The sequence below is a fragment of the Dermacentor andersoni genome, chromosome 6 (assembly GCF_023375885.2).
Source record: "Dermacentor andersoni chromosome 6, qqDerAnde1_hic_scaffold, whole genome shotgun sequence".
NCBI lineage: Eukaryota > Metazoa > Arthropoda > Arachnida > Ixodida > Ixodidae > Dermacentor > Dermacentor andersoni.
The window spans coordinates 20570860-20585341 of NC_092819.1; the positions used below are offsets into that span (position 1 = coordinate 20570860).

General features: G+C 39.0%; 1 protein-coding gene across 1 annotated transcript in view; it reads right to left on the reverse strand.

Annotated features, from left to right (window-relative positions):
* The window catches only part of LOC126521555 (uncharacterized), a 29373-nt gene that overhangs the window by 7038 nt on the left and 7853 nt on the right, over positions 1–14482 (reverse strand). The window contains exons 2-18 of the mRNA XM_050170253.2: positions 14138–14235; positions 13921–14029; positions 13690–13836; positions 13446–13559; positions 11117–11258; positions 11006–11038; positions 9949–10035; positions 9470–9556; positions 7887–7973; positions 7145–7270; positions 4061–4248; positions 3871–3974; positions 3468–3570; positions 1777–1917; positions 1193–1306; positions 740–881; positions 535–594 (exon numbers count right to left, since the gene is read on the reverse strand). Coding sequence (XP_050026210.2) covers positions 535–594; positions 740–881; positions 1193–1306; positions 1777–1917; positions 3468–3570; positions 3871–3974; positions 4061–4248; positions 7145–7270; positions 7887–7973; positions 9470–9556; positions 9949–10035; positions 11006–11038; positions 11117–11258; positions 13446–13559; positions 13690–13836; positions 13921–14029; positions 14138–14235 — 1882 coding nt within the window. The remainder of the gene's footprint in view (positions 1–534; positions 595–739; positions 882–1192; positions 1307–1776; positions 1918–3467; positions 3571–3870; positions 3975–4060; positions 4249–7144; positions 7271–7886; positions 7974–9469; positions 9557–9948; positions 10036–11005; positions 11039–11116; positions 11259–13445; positions 13560–13689; positions 13837–13920; positions 14030–14137; positions 14236–14482) is intronic.

Genomic DNA, 14482 nt, shown 5'->3' on the forward strand with positions numbered 1-14482 from the left:
GAAAGGGTGTGTATGGCCACTACCGTGTCTCCCCACTCTCATCACACACACACACACACACACACACACACACACACACACACACACACACACGCACACACGCACGCACGCACGCACGCACGCACGCACGCACGCACGCACGCACGCACGCACGCACGCACGCACGCACGCACGCACGCACGCACGCACGCACGCACGCACGCACACACACACACACACACACACACACACACACTTCACTATTTCCAGCATCACCAAAAGGAACACAAAAGCAAAGCTGGTTTGGTATAATGTAGTGATTCCTACTGCTCGATTCTGTACCACTACCATTCATAGCCACCTGATCCCGAAGATAACATGGGCGAAGCACCACTATGACCATCGACGAAGCATGAAAATAAATGCCACTCACATCGAATTGTTACATTATCCCAGCTCTGTTTTGAGCTGGGATAATGCAACTATTCTATTGCGTGCATGCTGCTTATATGCACCTGTTCTTTGCTCATAGTAGAACCACCCTTGTGTACACACCTGGAGGTCCTGTTGTCCTACGCTTGACTCGTGGACTGCGTGTCGATGTTGTCACATTTGCTGGGCAGTAAAAATGGCAAATAATTATTTTACATTTACAAACACGTGGTAAAACATTTGTTTTGCTAGGAAACTTCTCACAAGATAAATTACTGGTGCTTCATTGTTTTGCAAATTCAAGAACGGGCACGTGGCTTGTACAGACCAGGTTTCTTTGTGATGAGTCGAGAGATGTAAGCCAGTCTGGATGCTGGCTCTCTGTTTGCACAACTCCCAACCAGGTCCTCAGCATCAACGTAAAATGCTGCTACAGATATGTTCGGGTTTGTTATTGAGATGCTAGTGATCTGGAAAAAATTTTAGTGTATGGGTCATCCCCCAACGTGTTGCAGAAAAAGAAAGAAAGAGCTTATAATCTAAAATTATCTTCCTACATATACATAATGGCTTCAACAATAGGTTTATTACCTGAAGCATGTATTTAAGAGACATATGCAGTACTGATAAAAAGATGTATCACTTAATAATGTAAAACAATAAAGAAATGATAGAAATGCGAAAACATTATCTGAATTTTAGAATGTATTCATGTGCCCGAGGACTAAGAAAAGCTTAGTTTTTGTAAGAGCATACAGTACAGGTGAAAATTTACACTTACTCGTTCTGCTATGGTCATTTCATCTTCATAGACCATGAGCTGAGTGGGGTTACGCAGGCTCACAGGTCCATGTACTGACCTTTCTTCTTTGTTGAATCCATAGCCAAAGCATGTCTTGTTTAAAAAATAAGTGAACAGAAATGAGATGGTAAGAAAAAGAGCACTGCAGATATTTTGACAAAAGAATGCTATAAGACACATTTAAGATGTAATTTGATCTTTAAACACACTAATTAATGTAGATGTACCAGTAAATAGTGTAACTGTGTCAAACTGCAAAAGAGGATGAGTTCTTGGGTATATAGGAACTTACAGTGGAAACAATTCAACTAACTGCTGATGGCTGCAGTGAAAACTGTGTGTCTCAAGTATGTGATGTGTCTTTGCTACGCAAGAGGCAACACATGGCTTGTGTTTTTCATATATTATACATATGGAAACCCATCTAATATTAAATTATATAACCCATAACACATAAGACCTAGTCCCATATAAGAATATATAAGGCGCAGTGTAGTTAAAGCTACAGTGTCAACCACTTCCAGATATAGAAGGCACAAAAGCAGCAAAAAAACTAAACAAACCACTGCATAGCCATGCCAATCCTCTTCAATGCAGGAATCACCAGGATCACTGTGCCCTTTAGAAATGTCGTAACTTATCACAGGAAGAAACACCGATACAGCCAGCATTGCAGTGGCCCCGCTGCCTTTCATTAACTCATCCTGTGGACCAAGACAGAATGCACACTTATTTATGTCTCTGCATTTTCATTTCATTATAAACAGATGCAGCAATTATAGGCACACTCCAATAAGTAAAACATTTTCAACAAACCTAAAAGAAACTAAACATGTTTAACTAAATCTGCACGTATATGAAGCATAGACGCATGCTGAAAGAAAGAAGCTGTTCTCACACTGTAGCTTTTCTCTTTGATATCATTATTATTACACTTTTCTTTTACTCTCCTGACTGGCGACAGTTTCTGAACAGAAGTACAACATTGCAAGAGTTGGTATTGCTAAGTAGTGCTGCACAAAGTTCATACATATACATAAGGGTTGCAGCATGTTGAGTTTGCCGAGCCCACTTTTTGCATACAATACAACCCAATGTAACTTTCGTGATAAATTTTAGGCTACTTTGTTCAGCGGGAATTTTTGTTGCAAGTGTCATTCAAATGAGGTTGTTGTTCAATCAATGTAAAATTGAAGTTTTACTGTACCTCACAAGTGTCAACATGGCAACATCACAACATGGCAACATCACAACATGGCAAACATTACGGCGTTGAAAAAAGATTGACAGTCACTTTAGCATACGCAAAAGAGGGTGAAGGCAAAAGCCTGTGCCCTAAGAGACATTCATTAAATTATTTGTCATTCTCATTCGAATGCATTTTTACTTCTTATTAGGTATTTGTTTTCTCCCACTAAAGCTTATGGGTTCGAATGCCCTGACTGACGCTACCTTAAGTAGCTCTGCCTTAGTTAACTTTGCCCTAATTAACACCAAGGTCATGGGTACGACTCCCACCAATGGTTGTGAGTTTGAGTGCCTTAATTAACTCTATCTTAATTAATTTTGCCTTTTCATGGCATGATGAGTGGCGTGTCTGTGCAAGGCGAGTTAACATTACATTCTGTACTGCACGCCATGCTTTCCAGACTATCGGGGGTATGCGCCACTAAAAGCTTTTGCGTTAATAACTGTGGGCTTTGAAGTGTGCACAGCACAGTTACAAAGCAAACAGCAACATAGTTGTACTGACTCATGTAACTTCATGGGAATGCATTAAGCTAGCACCTTCTGTGTAATAAGCAGGAACTATCTGTATTCAAGTTTAAGACTGCACTGGCAAACAAATGAGAGTGAAGTGGCATGAGATGCTACTTATGTGCTGCAGAAGCTGTCATAATGCAAATAGTTCAGTATACTGCTAAACTGCTGGCTATCATCTTGTGGTTTGTGCAGCACTCGTGAAAGAATGGAGACAAAGAAAAGAAAGTGCACACGGCAAGTGCTGCCTGGTGCACTTCCTTTCATTTGTTCCCATTCTTTTGCAAGTGCTGCACAAATCACAAGATGATGAAAGCATACCAACTTGCTTAGTTCTTGATCCTAAAGTGTACCGTCAGTGCTTGAGATATCTTATTTAAAGGTTTTCATGGTTTTTCTAACCACATTTAGAAATCATTAGAAAAATGAAGGTTTGTTGCAAATATCTGCACAGCTACAGTAAAGTTTACTGCGGAATACATTCAATGCTTACAAGCAGCATAGGATCATCATATTTGAAGTACAATGAAGTGTTCACCAAGCACTTGGAATGTTTTTCAAGACTGTCCGGGAGAACAACCACATAGTCAGAGTACCTGCAATAAGAAAGGCAATGCTCAGATTAACTTCTCAATGCAATGTTTAATTCCAAACTGCATGGATACACTTTTGGCTTGACTTGATTTGCAGTTTCACTTCACATGTTTGCCAGCTGATGTTTGTGTCAATCCAACACCAATACAAACATCATGATGTTTGTGTCAATCCCAATACCAAAGTCATCATTTATCATAAACTGCAAGAATATATAACAGAAATGTGAATAAAATCATGATTTATACCCCCGCCTTATACAGAATAGGATATATGATACACATACAGACATATGAACTTACTTGCCAAGCTCAGATATAACTTTGTTCAATGTTGCGTGCTGTGCTCCAACCACCAAAGTAAATTCTTTTTGGTGTTTATTCTTTTTGAACAACTTCCACATTTCCTGTGTAGAAAAGTCATCCGTGTATAGAAAAAGGTACACAAATAAAAGGTAAAAATTCATTTACACCAGATGAGCACTATGCATACCATTGCAGTCTTCAACAAAATATCGGCACTTGTATTTGAGCTGACGAACAGTGCATAGCCATCCATCTTCACAGTAATGAGTGCCACTAGCATCACTTTGCTAAAGAGAGGATCATAACTGGAAATGTCATGGGCCAGGCTTCTTGAAAGCAGCAGCTCAGTATTGCCAGAATGACCGATTTCATCACCTGTTAAAGATAATGATTTATGGTGATGTTACTCTCCAAAGGAAAATAAAAACCAGCCAGATGAAAACAAATTAAACATTTAAGATATCCATTAGGTACTGTAGTTATGCAGTAGAATGATTGTGCACTTTAAGTCAGAGACCGCATATCACTCTTACCATCTTGATGCTCACAGTGACCTTTTGTTCCTTTCTTTTTCTTCCCAACAATTTTAAAGAAAGATGTTCAGCTAATCACTGGTGTGATCTCACCGAAATTTTACAGCAAGATCGCATTTTCTGGTCCTCAGTGTTCAATAAAATATTTAACACCCTTGTTTGCATGGTTCGTCTAGAAAAATATGAACGGCCACCATGATGGGCACCTTGCCTTCAGTAAGCAACCTACTGTGGAGACATGGACTAGTTTCCCAGTTGGTCAACAACTAAAAGTTTCGAAAAACAGGGAAAACAACAACCCTAAATGTTTTGATGAATGGTAAAGACTAAAAGATGTGATCCTGTGAAGCCCGAGTGAAAACAAAGCAGCAAAAAAAAAAAAAAAAGACCACTCTACATGTGAAAGTGGGCTAAGAAGCTCATGAAGTAGCACAGCTTTTTAATTAGAGAATTTCGCACAGGCAACCTGGTCACTGCCTTTTTTGTTTCTATATTTTTTTCAACTCACAAGCTGAAATAAATGTCCTCAGTTCATTGACACATGGTGTTATCAAACTGCACACCTTGCTGCGATGGAGAAGGCATTATTCACAGCTAATGAAAACTTACACTTCAGTCAACCAAAAGATATATACAGGGTGTCCCACGTAACTTGAGCCAAGAATTAAAAAATGAAAGGCACGTCGGAAGTGAATTGAACTGTACGCATACTATTTGTAATAGCCTATAGTACCTCAGGCAATTTTTTGTTTTCCCCATAACTCACTAATTAATTAAGTTTAATTACCCAACTTTTTAATTATTGGCTGAGCACCCCAAGTATGATACGCAGATTCCTAGAGCACCCTCAGAAACCACCTATCGAGTTGTTCCCTGCACGATATGTCTCCGTAGTTCATTTTTCGAGGTTGCAAAGAAGATCTGCGAAATATTAAAAAAAGCCACATGATGGAGCGCTTGTGCTGTGGTATTGTGCTGCTCTCAAGCGTGCGTTTGGTGAACAAGGTTGGCTGCATTGTGACTGGCGATAGTGAAGCGGCAGAGCGTTATGATGGTTGTAGGCAGCTGCGCCGGCGGCTCCCATCGGATGATGACGCAAATGCACGCTGCTGACCAAGCGCTGCTGGCCGAGTGCTGCCGAGGAGATAAGGAATGCCCTGCTGTTTCCCCGTCACTAGTCATGATGCAGCCGACCATGTTCACCGAACGCATGTTTCAGAGCAGCATGATAACACTGCGCAAGCACTCCATGACGTGGCTTTTTTTCATATTTCACAGGCTTTCTTTGCAACCCAGAAGAATGGACGACATGAGACGTATTGTACAGGAAACAACTCGATCGATGGTTTCTGAAGGTGCTCTACAAAGCTGCATATCATACTTGGGGTCCTCAGCCAATAATTAAAAAGTTGAGTAATTAAACTTCATTAATAAGCGAGTTATGGGAAAAACAAAAAAAAGTGCCTGAGTTACTATAGGCCAGTGCGAATAGTATGCATTTGGTTCAATTTGCTTCCAACGTGCCTTTCATTTTTTAAATCTTGGCTCAGGTTATGTGGGACACTCTGTATACAAATTAAAGGTCAAGCAAGTGAAGCAAGTGCCTATGAGTACTTTTTTATGACTTTATATTGAATAATAAGTTTTTCATATGGCCTGCTCAAAGGGCTGTTTCCCAATGCCAGGAAACAATAAAACACTTGAAGTGGGTGAATATAAAGTTATTTTAATATGAATTGAATACAAATACTAAATATAGAACAATCAAAGATCAAATAGTCACAGACGCTTATACTTACAGCAGGAATATTGAATTTTGGTATTGTTAGACACAATGCTTGTACTGACTAGTGCAAAAAGGTAGCAAACTATCAGGGACAAAGGATCAATTTTAAACACAAGATAACTAATTGTCATTAAAACAACTGCCCAAATACAGCCTCCACAACCTTGGAGCCTGGTTGCAAGCAAGTAAGCTTTCTGAGAAAGAATGGCTGCTGTATGACTAGCTTTCCAAAAATACTAAATAAATGGTAACCTATCAAAAATCAATGATTGGTCATGAACACGATCAACACAGTAATGATCAACATCCCTAAGTTGTCAGAAACACTAAATGACAGATTACAAGCAAAATCACAGTTTGTCAAATAGGTTCCTGCTGGGAAACTAAAAACAAAGCTTGCATTACCAATTTTGTTTCTGCATTCCCTCGGAAACTTTTGTTGTTTCACTTTGTTTAGCAGATGAATAACAGTAATCATACTTTAACATTCAGTTGCTGCGAAATATTCAGTTAGTTATGAATATTCAAAAATATCAAATAGTTCCATTTAAAGTATGAATAGTCATAGTGTAGTATTCAATTTGTATTTGAAACTTCAAATATTTTCCCATGCTTATAAAATACACAATTTATAAGTTTGAGGATTTTACTAACTGTACCTTTCTGCAAGAAAAAGATGATTGCACAGTTTTGGTATTAGAATATACATATATATACACACCATGAGTTTGCACTTACTAAACATCAAAGAGCTTGAAAAGCAGCACCATGAAGGTAAAGCCTAAAATGCAGTTTACAACCATAAGAGCTGCAGTCTGCCAATGTTCTCTGCTTAGCTGCTACACAATGAACATCGGGCAACTATGGTTCATTATTTGTAGATATTAAATGCAAACCAATGATTTCAGAGGCATTATTTCATGTGAATTTGATTATGATATAATATACTTACCATCCCTGAAGTTGCGAGCAGCCTTCAATAACATCTTGTCTGGTTGTAGCACGATAATGTGAGTGCAAAGACGCACAAGGAGCTCCTTGTTGGATGCTGGTGTTGCAGAAATGCACAAAAGAGCCCCTAAAGATGAAAAGAAGAAAGATTTCCCTTTGAAGCTTCCATTATGCATGTTCTAGTACTATGATTATGTTGATTGTATGCACTAGCAGAGTCAACAAGCTACAAAAATGTGGAGTTAATGAAACTGAGCCATACCACCAAAACAAATAGTTCAAGATCTATTTTAAAATTGAGCGTCCTCAACTGCCATCAAGTGCACCATATGTTAAGCAAGCACTGTGTCACATGACTCATGTACTCATGACAGTGAAAATGAAAATGCTTACAATAAAACTTAAACAAATTCTAAGCATGCCAGTTTTGCCTGCAAACTGCCACAACCGTACAGCTATATAGCAGTACTATAACATTAATTTAACAACTGACAAAGCCACTTGTCACTATATCAGTGGTGCAGCTTCTGTGGCATATGAACAAGTAAATAAAGTTGTACTCTGAAGAAAAACACCACCATTACTAATTCAGAGCAGCATGTGCAGTAAAACTGATATCAAAGTTTGTGCACATTACCTTGCAGTTATTTAAAATTATTTAATTACTTATAACTGAATCCTTGTTCCTCTAGTTTACATTATTCTTTGAATTTCCTCTGCTGTAGCAAACTGGGTTTGCTTACTTTCTCTCTGATGGAATGAAGGCCCATGAGTGATTGCTGTAGGGCCTATTGATGCCAGGCTAGGTCTAGTCACCATGGCAGTGTGGACTGAAAGAAGGCAAAAAAAAAAAAAAACGTACTACTGCAACAGCACAATGAGTTTTTATCCCCCACACCACGAGGAATATAACAGTCTTTTTCTCTCAGTAAACCAGGCCGTACCACCTAGTGGCCAAGTTGGCATTAAGCATTTACTAAATTTTACATCTACAAGTTTGTACTTTGGCCCATAAAAATTAAGGTCATTCGATTGCAAGTGGCATGAGACATCTGAGCATATAGTGATGCAACATGGTGTCATAGTGCCAGAAGTGAAAAGCTGGCAGCAGTGAAAACCTTTTCTTGAAGTCATGCTGCTTATGGCTTGGTACAAGTAAGTAGCAATTAGCTTTCTTTTAATCTGCAAGGAGCCTTTTTTTAAGATTATATATGTGGTCATTTAACGTTCATGTAGGTATCCCTACAGCTAACAGATACAAGTGTGTACTTGCTGGCAATTATTTCATATTATAAGCTACGTGCTGCAATAACCTTGCACCGATTAAGTAGTATATGTCAGAGCATAAGGTTTGCGAACTATATTAAAGTCTATGAAGCCACTTAACATGAGCTTAGTAATATGTTATTCATTATAAAATTTGAGAAGTGAATAAAAAGAAAATATCAAAACTCAACATATATTAGTTTCTTTTTTTCTTTGCCTCTGAGGATTGCTTTCAATTTTCTCTGCCAATATCGTACTGCACTGGCTAAAAATACTGGCCTGCAATAAAGTGAAATAAGTAAACAGAATTGTGTAAATATGAAATTTTTGCATATGAAGTGGATGTGAGCTATAGTAATAAAATGCAAATTAAAGTGAACAATATTTGAGCAGCTTTTACAAATCTCATAATGACCTAATAACATTTTGGAATAGTACATGCAATAGATCACTGTAACAAAGGGTTAAGATATGATAAGCAAAATGTTTTATGCTGCTGTGAGCAAAGCACCTGTGAAACTTGTTGAATGTTCTTTATCACCTGTTTCATTTGGGTTGTTTGGAGTAAAAAGCAGTGGTGCTGACCAAATATAATGTAGTCATATGACTAGCAAGCTTAAATGTCAGATTACTATTGCATCTATTATACACTTCCATTCTTTCTTACAGTGTATTTTACATATGAATGCAGTGCAAATCACCTAAATCATCTTTGATTAGAGGGTGCATAAATACTTTAACAAAAGATCAGCTGTTGTGAATCACATAGACTGAGCAACTAAAGTAATACTATGCTAGTTTTCAATCTCAGCCATTCTACAATCGAAAATCATAACAAAGTTGCATCTGGCAAGCAAATACCTTCACTATATCCGATATTTGTTATAAGCATGTATCAGTTACACACTTAGTTATATCCAATACTTTGTTACATATATGAATGACTCAGTTTAGCTTTATCTGCACCGCTTTTACACGTTAAATGATTTTAGTAATTTCTTATTGCCTTTTAATGCAGTGACCCTTTGTAGATATTCTGGACTACAGGACAAAAGCTCACCTGCCGTGGGTGAACTACCCATGGGACTTGCTGATGTACCTTCACGCTTGCTTGTTCTATCCGATGTGGTTGCTACAGAAGGTGGCGCTGTTGAAGGGATATAACATTTACATGTATGACTGATGAGGTTGGACACCAAATGTAAAAATAATCTTGACTGCATCTCTTGTGCACATTTACTTTTTTACTTTGCAGTCTACTTCTGCATCTGAACACGTTGGTCAACTTCTGTACTTTTTTTTTACACTGCAAGGGTGCACAAATGCTGAATACCAAAACAAAAGATTACTTACTATAGGCAAAGTGCCAATTGGAATTATTGATGCATGTCCAATAATTTTTATCACTCTACTTTTATTTTGAATGCATGGTTCATGCACATTCAGTGCTCTTTTCCATACTTTATTATTACATCCAGATAGTGTGGTACTAAGCTTATGAATCTTGCAGAAACCCTAAACACTAGAACAAAAGCTCACCTGCTGTGAGTGAAGTACCTGTGGGACTTATTGATAAATGTTCACTCTCAGCTGTTTGATCTGACTCAGTTGCAACAGAAGGTGGTGCTGCAGAAGGGATATGACATATTTACATGTATGACTGACAAGCTTGAACATCAAATTGATCAATATTATTGCCTGTATCACTTGTGCACTTTCTTTTTCTTTCTTTCAGTTCCTCTTGACATCCTTTAATTTCATATCACACAGATCATAAATTGAATTTTTTGTTCTTCTATTGAGAGAGTGCCGAAAAGCTAAACACAAGGACAAAAGCTTGTCTGCTGTGGTCAAGGTGCCCATCGGACCTATTGTTGAAAGTTCATTTTTTCTTGCAGTTTTTTTTGACAACTCAATGCAGTGCTTTACTTGTGAATTAAGTTTAGCAAGGGAAATTAGGAAGGTGAATGAGACTCTTATGGGCTTATTTCATAACCAATATCATTGATAACCTAGCTATGTTTTCAATATAGTCTAATAAAGCAACCAAGCATGTAGCCGAGATGGCAAAGCACAGTGCAGAGAGTGAGAGAGTGAGCAAATGAGATAGAGATTGAGATAGAGATTATAAAGAAAAAGCTGGAAGACTGGCTGAAATTACATGTTAGCACAATGAATAAGTTTAATGATCTGTTGGTACTTGACACTAGAAACACAGAAAATAAAAGCAATAAGTTCACAGCTGTGCCATTTCATCTAGCACTTATGTGATGGGGGTTTAGGTTCCTACACTGCGCTGTAGGGCATAAGGCGTGCTGTGCTGGTGGGCTTATAATTATTTTGGTCACCTTCGGTTTTTAACTGTATGCATTTATGTACATAAGCATCTTGACACTCTTTTTTTCACCGAAGTGCAGCTGCTGCAGCTGAGAAACTTGCAACCTCATGCTCAGTGATGTTCCATGTACGGCATCGGCAAGAACCACCAAGATTTATTTTCTAAATCTGAGTTGCTGGCAACACCATTATTAAGTAGGTAGGTTTGGAGGAACCCCTTAAAAAGAAAGAGGTCAAATATGAATACGAGTTTGCATACCTGTACGCATCCCGTTGGTGGTCGATGTGCACTCTGTTAAAAAGAGAAGTCAACTTAATGCACATCATGAATGTATATGCATACAATGCACAATTGAACTGAACAGCTTACCAGTAGCAGGAGAGAGAAGCCTTGAAATCGCCATAAGGCGTGAAGCTTTTTCACGTGCTGCGCATGCCCCACATGAGTCCTCAGCATCCATTCGGAAAGCAGCTATGCAAGGTGCCGGGTTGCCATGTAAGTAGCGAAGCACCTGCACACAGTTTCTGTTCACTGGGCATCCTTGAACAAATAAGTGTGCGTGCACGTAATGAAAGGCACCTTGTGCCCTACATCTAACAGCAACCTATAAAAGCTTCCACAGAAAACCCGACTACTTTTAAGCATTACTAATCCAGTCAAAATTGTAGTATGAATGGTATTAATACAACATGCTAAATTAGGACGAAGAAGCCAAATAGCAGCTAAATGCAAAGAGGGTCCATTTTCAATTTCCACGCTATTATAGTGCCAACTAAACTTGCAAACATCACTGTATAAAATTGATTCTCGAGCTTTCAGTCCTCATGTGCTGCTTCACCTGCTCATAAGTTCCAAAATGTATCCCTTCTTGCACTCAAGTACACAGAAAACAAATGCCATAGCAAAAAGAAAAGAATTTGTACAGTTAAACTTCAATATAATGAAATTCTCAATATAACAAAGTATATTTATACACAATTTCAATACAACAAAATTTCACTGCTGCCAGGACGGCATACCAAGACAATAAATAAAAAATCCTGTGGACACCAATGAAATGGTCAAATGGTTGAATTACATGTGGCTGTTTGCGAATGCACCTCTCAAATTGGGTGTCGCATGACCAAAACCAACAGCTGAAGCTTAGCAGCGTCATGTTTTGTATAAAGTCCAAGTGTAATAAGATCCTATCACACTGCGTGTGCTGTATGCTTTAGGTGTGAGTGAGAGTGTACGAGGGTGAGCCGATGAGGATGGAGACTTAATAAGCGCTGTCCTGCGCGAGCAAGGGGAAAGAGCGGGGTGGAGGGGAGTGAGCTCGCGGAAACTCATCAAGTGCTTGTGAGAGCGATGGGGGACAAGGAAGCGGGGGGCCGGTTGGCACCCGTCTCCATTTATAGCATGGCCGTGGCTGTGCCTAGTGGTCAGCTTGGCTAAGAGCATATGCAGCCCTGCTTAGAGATAATCTTCTGTGTGTGCAAAGACTTGGTGAGCTGAGATGGCGTCGCATCGTGCGCTGTCTTTCCACGCATTTAGTGCTGGAAATTGCGTAATCTTGAGTTTCAGAGATGCAATGAAGCGAGAGGTAGTAAAACCATTTGCTCCCCACAGCCGATGCTTTTCATGATAGCATTGTCTCACTGACACCATTAGCCACAGGGGCAGAGTGGACCCGAAAACATGACTGGCTTCGCTTCGTACCGCCAATGTGAACTCTCTAATCCAACAAAATTATTTTTTTTCCATTCAACCTTGCTTTTCACGAGATCCAAATAACTCAAAAAATTTTGTGGCCGATTCAGCATAGAAAAATCCCTCGGTGACTGTACTTAATTGCATAAAAGATCAAATTTCAATGTGAAGAAATTTCAATATTATAACAAAGCAAACAGCCAATTTTACCGACTTCATTATATCGAGGTTTAACTGCATATCCTTAACAAGCAAGCAATGACATGCAGTAGAACTTTGATGTAGCAAGGTTGTACAGGCAGAAAAAGATTTGTTAAACTGGGAAAATTTCATTAAGTTGAGGCTTGTATGCTTCTACTACAAAAATTACATCTCGGGTTCCCATGCAGCTAGCATCTTCCCATTTAGCACTGAACATAGTTCCACAATAGAGCAATAAGTATGAGATCAAAATCACTCGCACATGAAGGCCAGAGATTGTGCTGAGAGTGAAGATTCTGTACAGGCTGTGTTTGAGTCTTAGCTGCCTCCGCCAGAGAGAGCTATGCACAAATATGCATCACCATCATCATGGCACATCAATGTCAGACTTCCATTTTTTTTGTTTAAGAATGGCGCGGTGATTTGTGAGGCCAAGATCTCTGTCATATCAATAACAAATTTGTTACATTGACAATGTAACATCTTTGTCATTGACAAATTTTCTTACATGTGGTGTGGTCTCAAAATATTGAGAGGTTGTGCGTAGCTTTTATAAAAAGCTGCTTCATCGTAGTGACTATGTGCTTGGTCTGCATGTTTGTTGGGGGGTGTGTGCAGAAAAGTGTGCAATAATGCTAAATTTTATAGGCTCAGGTTCATGCAGGTACATGATGACATGAATAATTGTTCACCAATATCCCACCAAACTATGCTAAATGAAAAGCTGTTTAAATAAGTTGTTTTAACTGCAAATGTGTTAGCTTACCTTAGCTGGCTGTTTGCACCTTCCTGAAACAAGCCTTACCTTGATCGAAACAGTTTCTTCATCTTCGAATGTCAGGAAACTAGAACCATTTCTTCGGTATGCAGCAACATTTTGGTTGCCTCTCTGTGTGTGAATCTTAAGGTTTGGGCAAGTCTGCAGAAAATTCAAAGAAGATATGGCACACTAACATTATGCAGTATAGGCAACAATGTACCTTATCATTCTGGTGTGTGATCAGAATCATTTTTTTTTTTTTTTGAGAGGGTGATCACAGTGCACAAACCTGGGCATAATTTTCCCAGTGCTCCAATTTGCACTTGCTACCTGGCACTTCATTGCCAGGCTCTACTTCAAAGTACCGCACAGCCAAGTTGATTGACATACAGGCTGCTAATGTGTGCTTTTCTTTTGCCCTTGCCAACAGCTTCTCCTGAAAAGAATTTGATTACCTTATGTTAATATCAACATGTGTAAAGCTTAAAAAAATAATTATAGTTTATCTAAGTCCTCTTACCAAAAGTTGAAACATCTTTTCAGTTGACGTCGTCTCGGAGGGGTACTCAACCATGCAATCCTTTGGAGGCTCATATGAGTGTGCCAACAAAACTAGGATATCAGATACCCTACAAAATTTAAAAACACAAAACACACCATAGACACCACCACCACATCTGAGCAAAATAAAACAAAATGCATTCAATTTGTAACAAAATATTGAATGGCAAACTCACTTCCTAAGGCGTTCCAAGTCCACAGCAATCCCAACATGTACAGCGAGGAGCAAGAGGTGTGGAGGACGGCTGTGCTCCCTGAACTGTGTTACTGTAGCCTGTTAGGACGAGAAGAAAAACAATCAAGCTGCGAGAATTGGTATGGCTGCATTATGTGACAGCACAAAAGGTATGTGGCACGGCAGAAGACCACCATGCATAAGTTCATGCCTTCTGTGGTATTACATATTGACAAAGAAAATTATGAGCATGGGATCAATGGGTGGGTATTGTCCTTCCCCCTTTTCAAAAAGCAAATGTCCCATCACTTCCCTTAATATAGTAATGTATCTCCCTCCTCCTTCA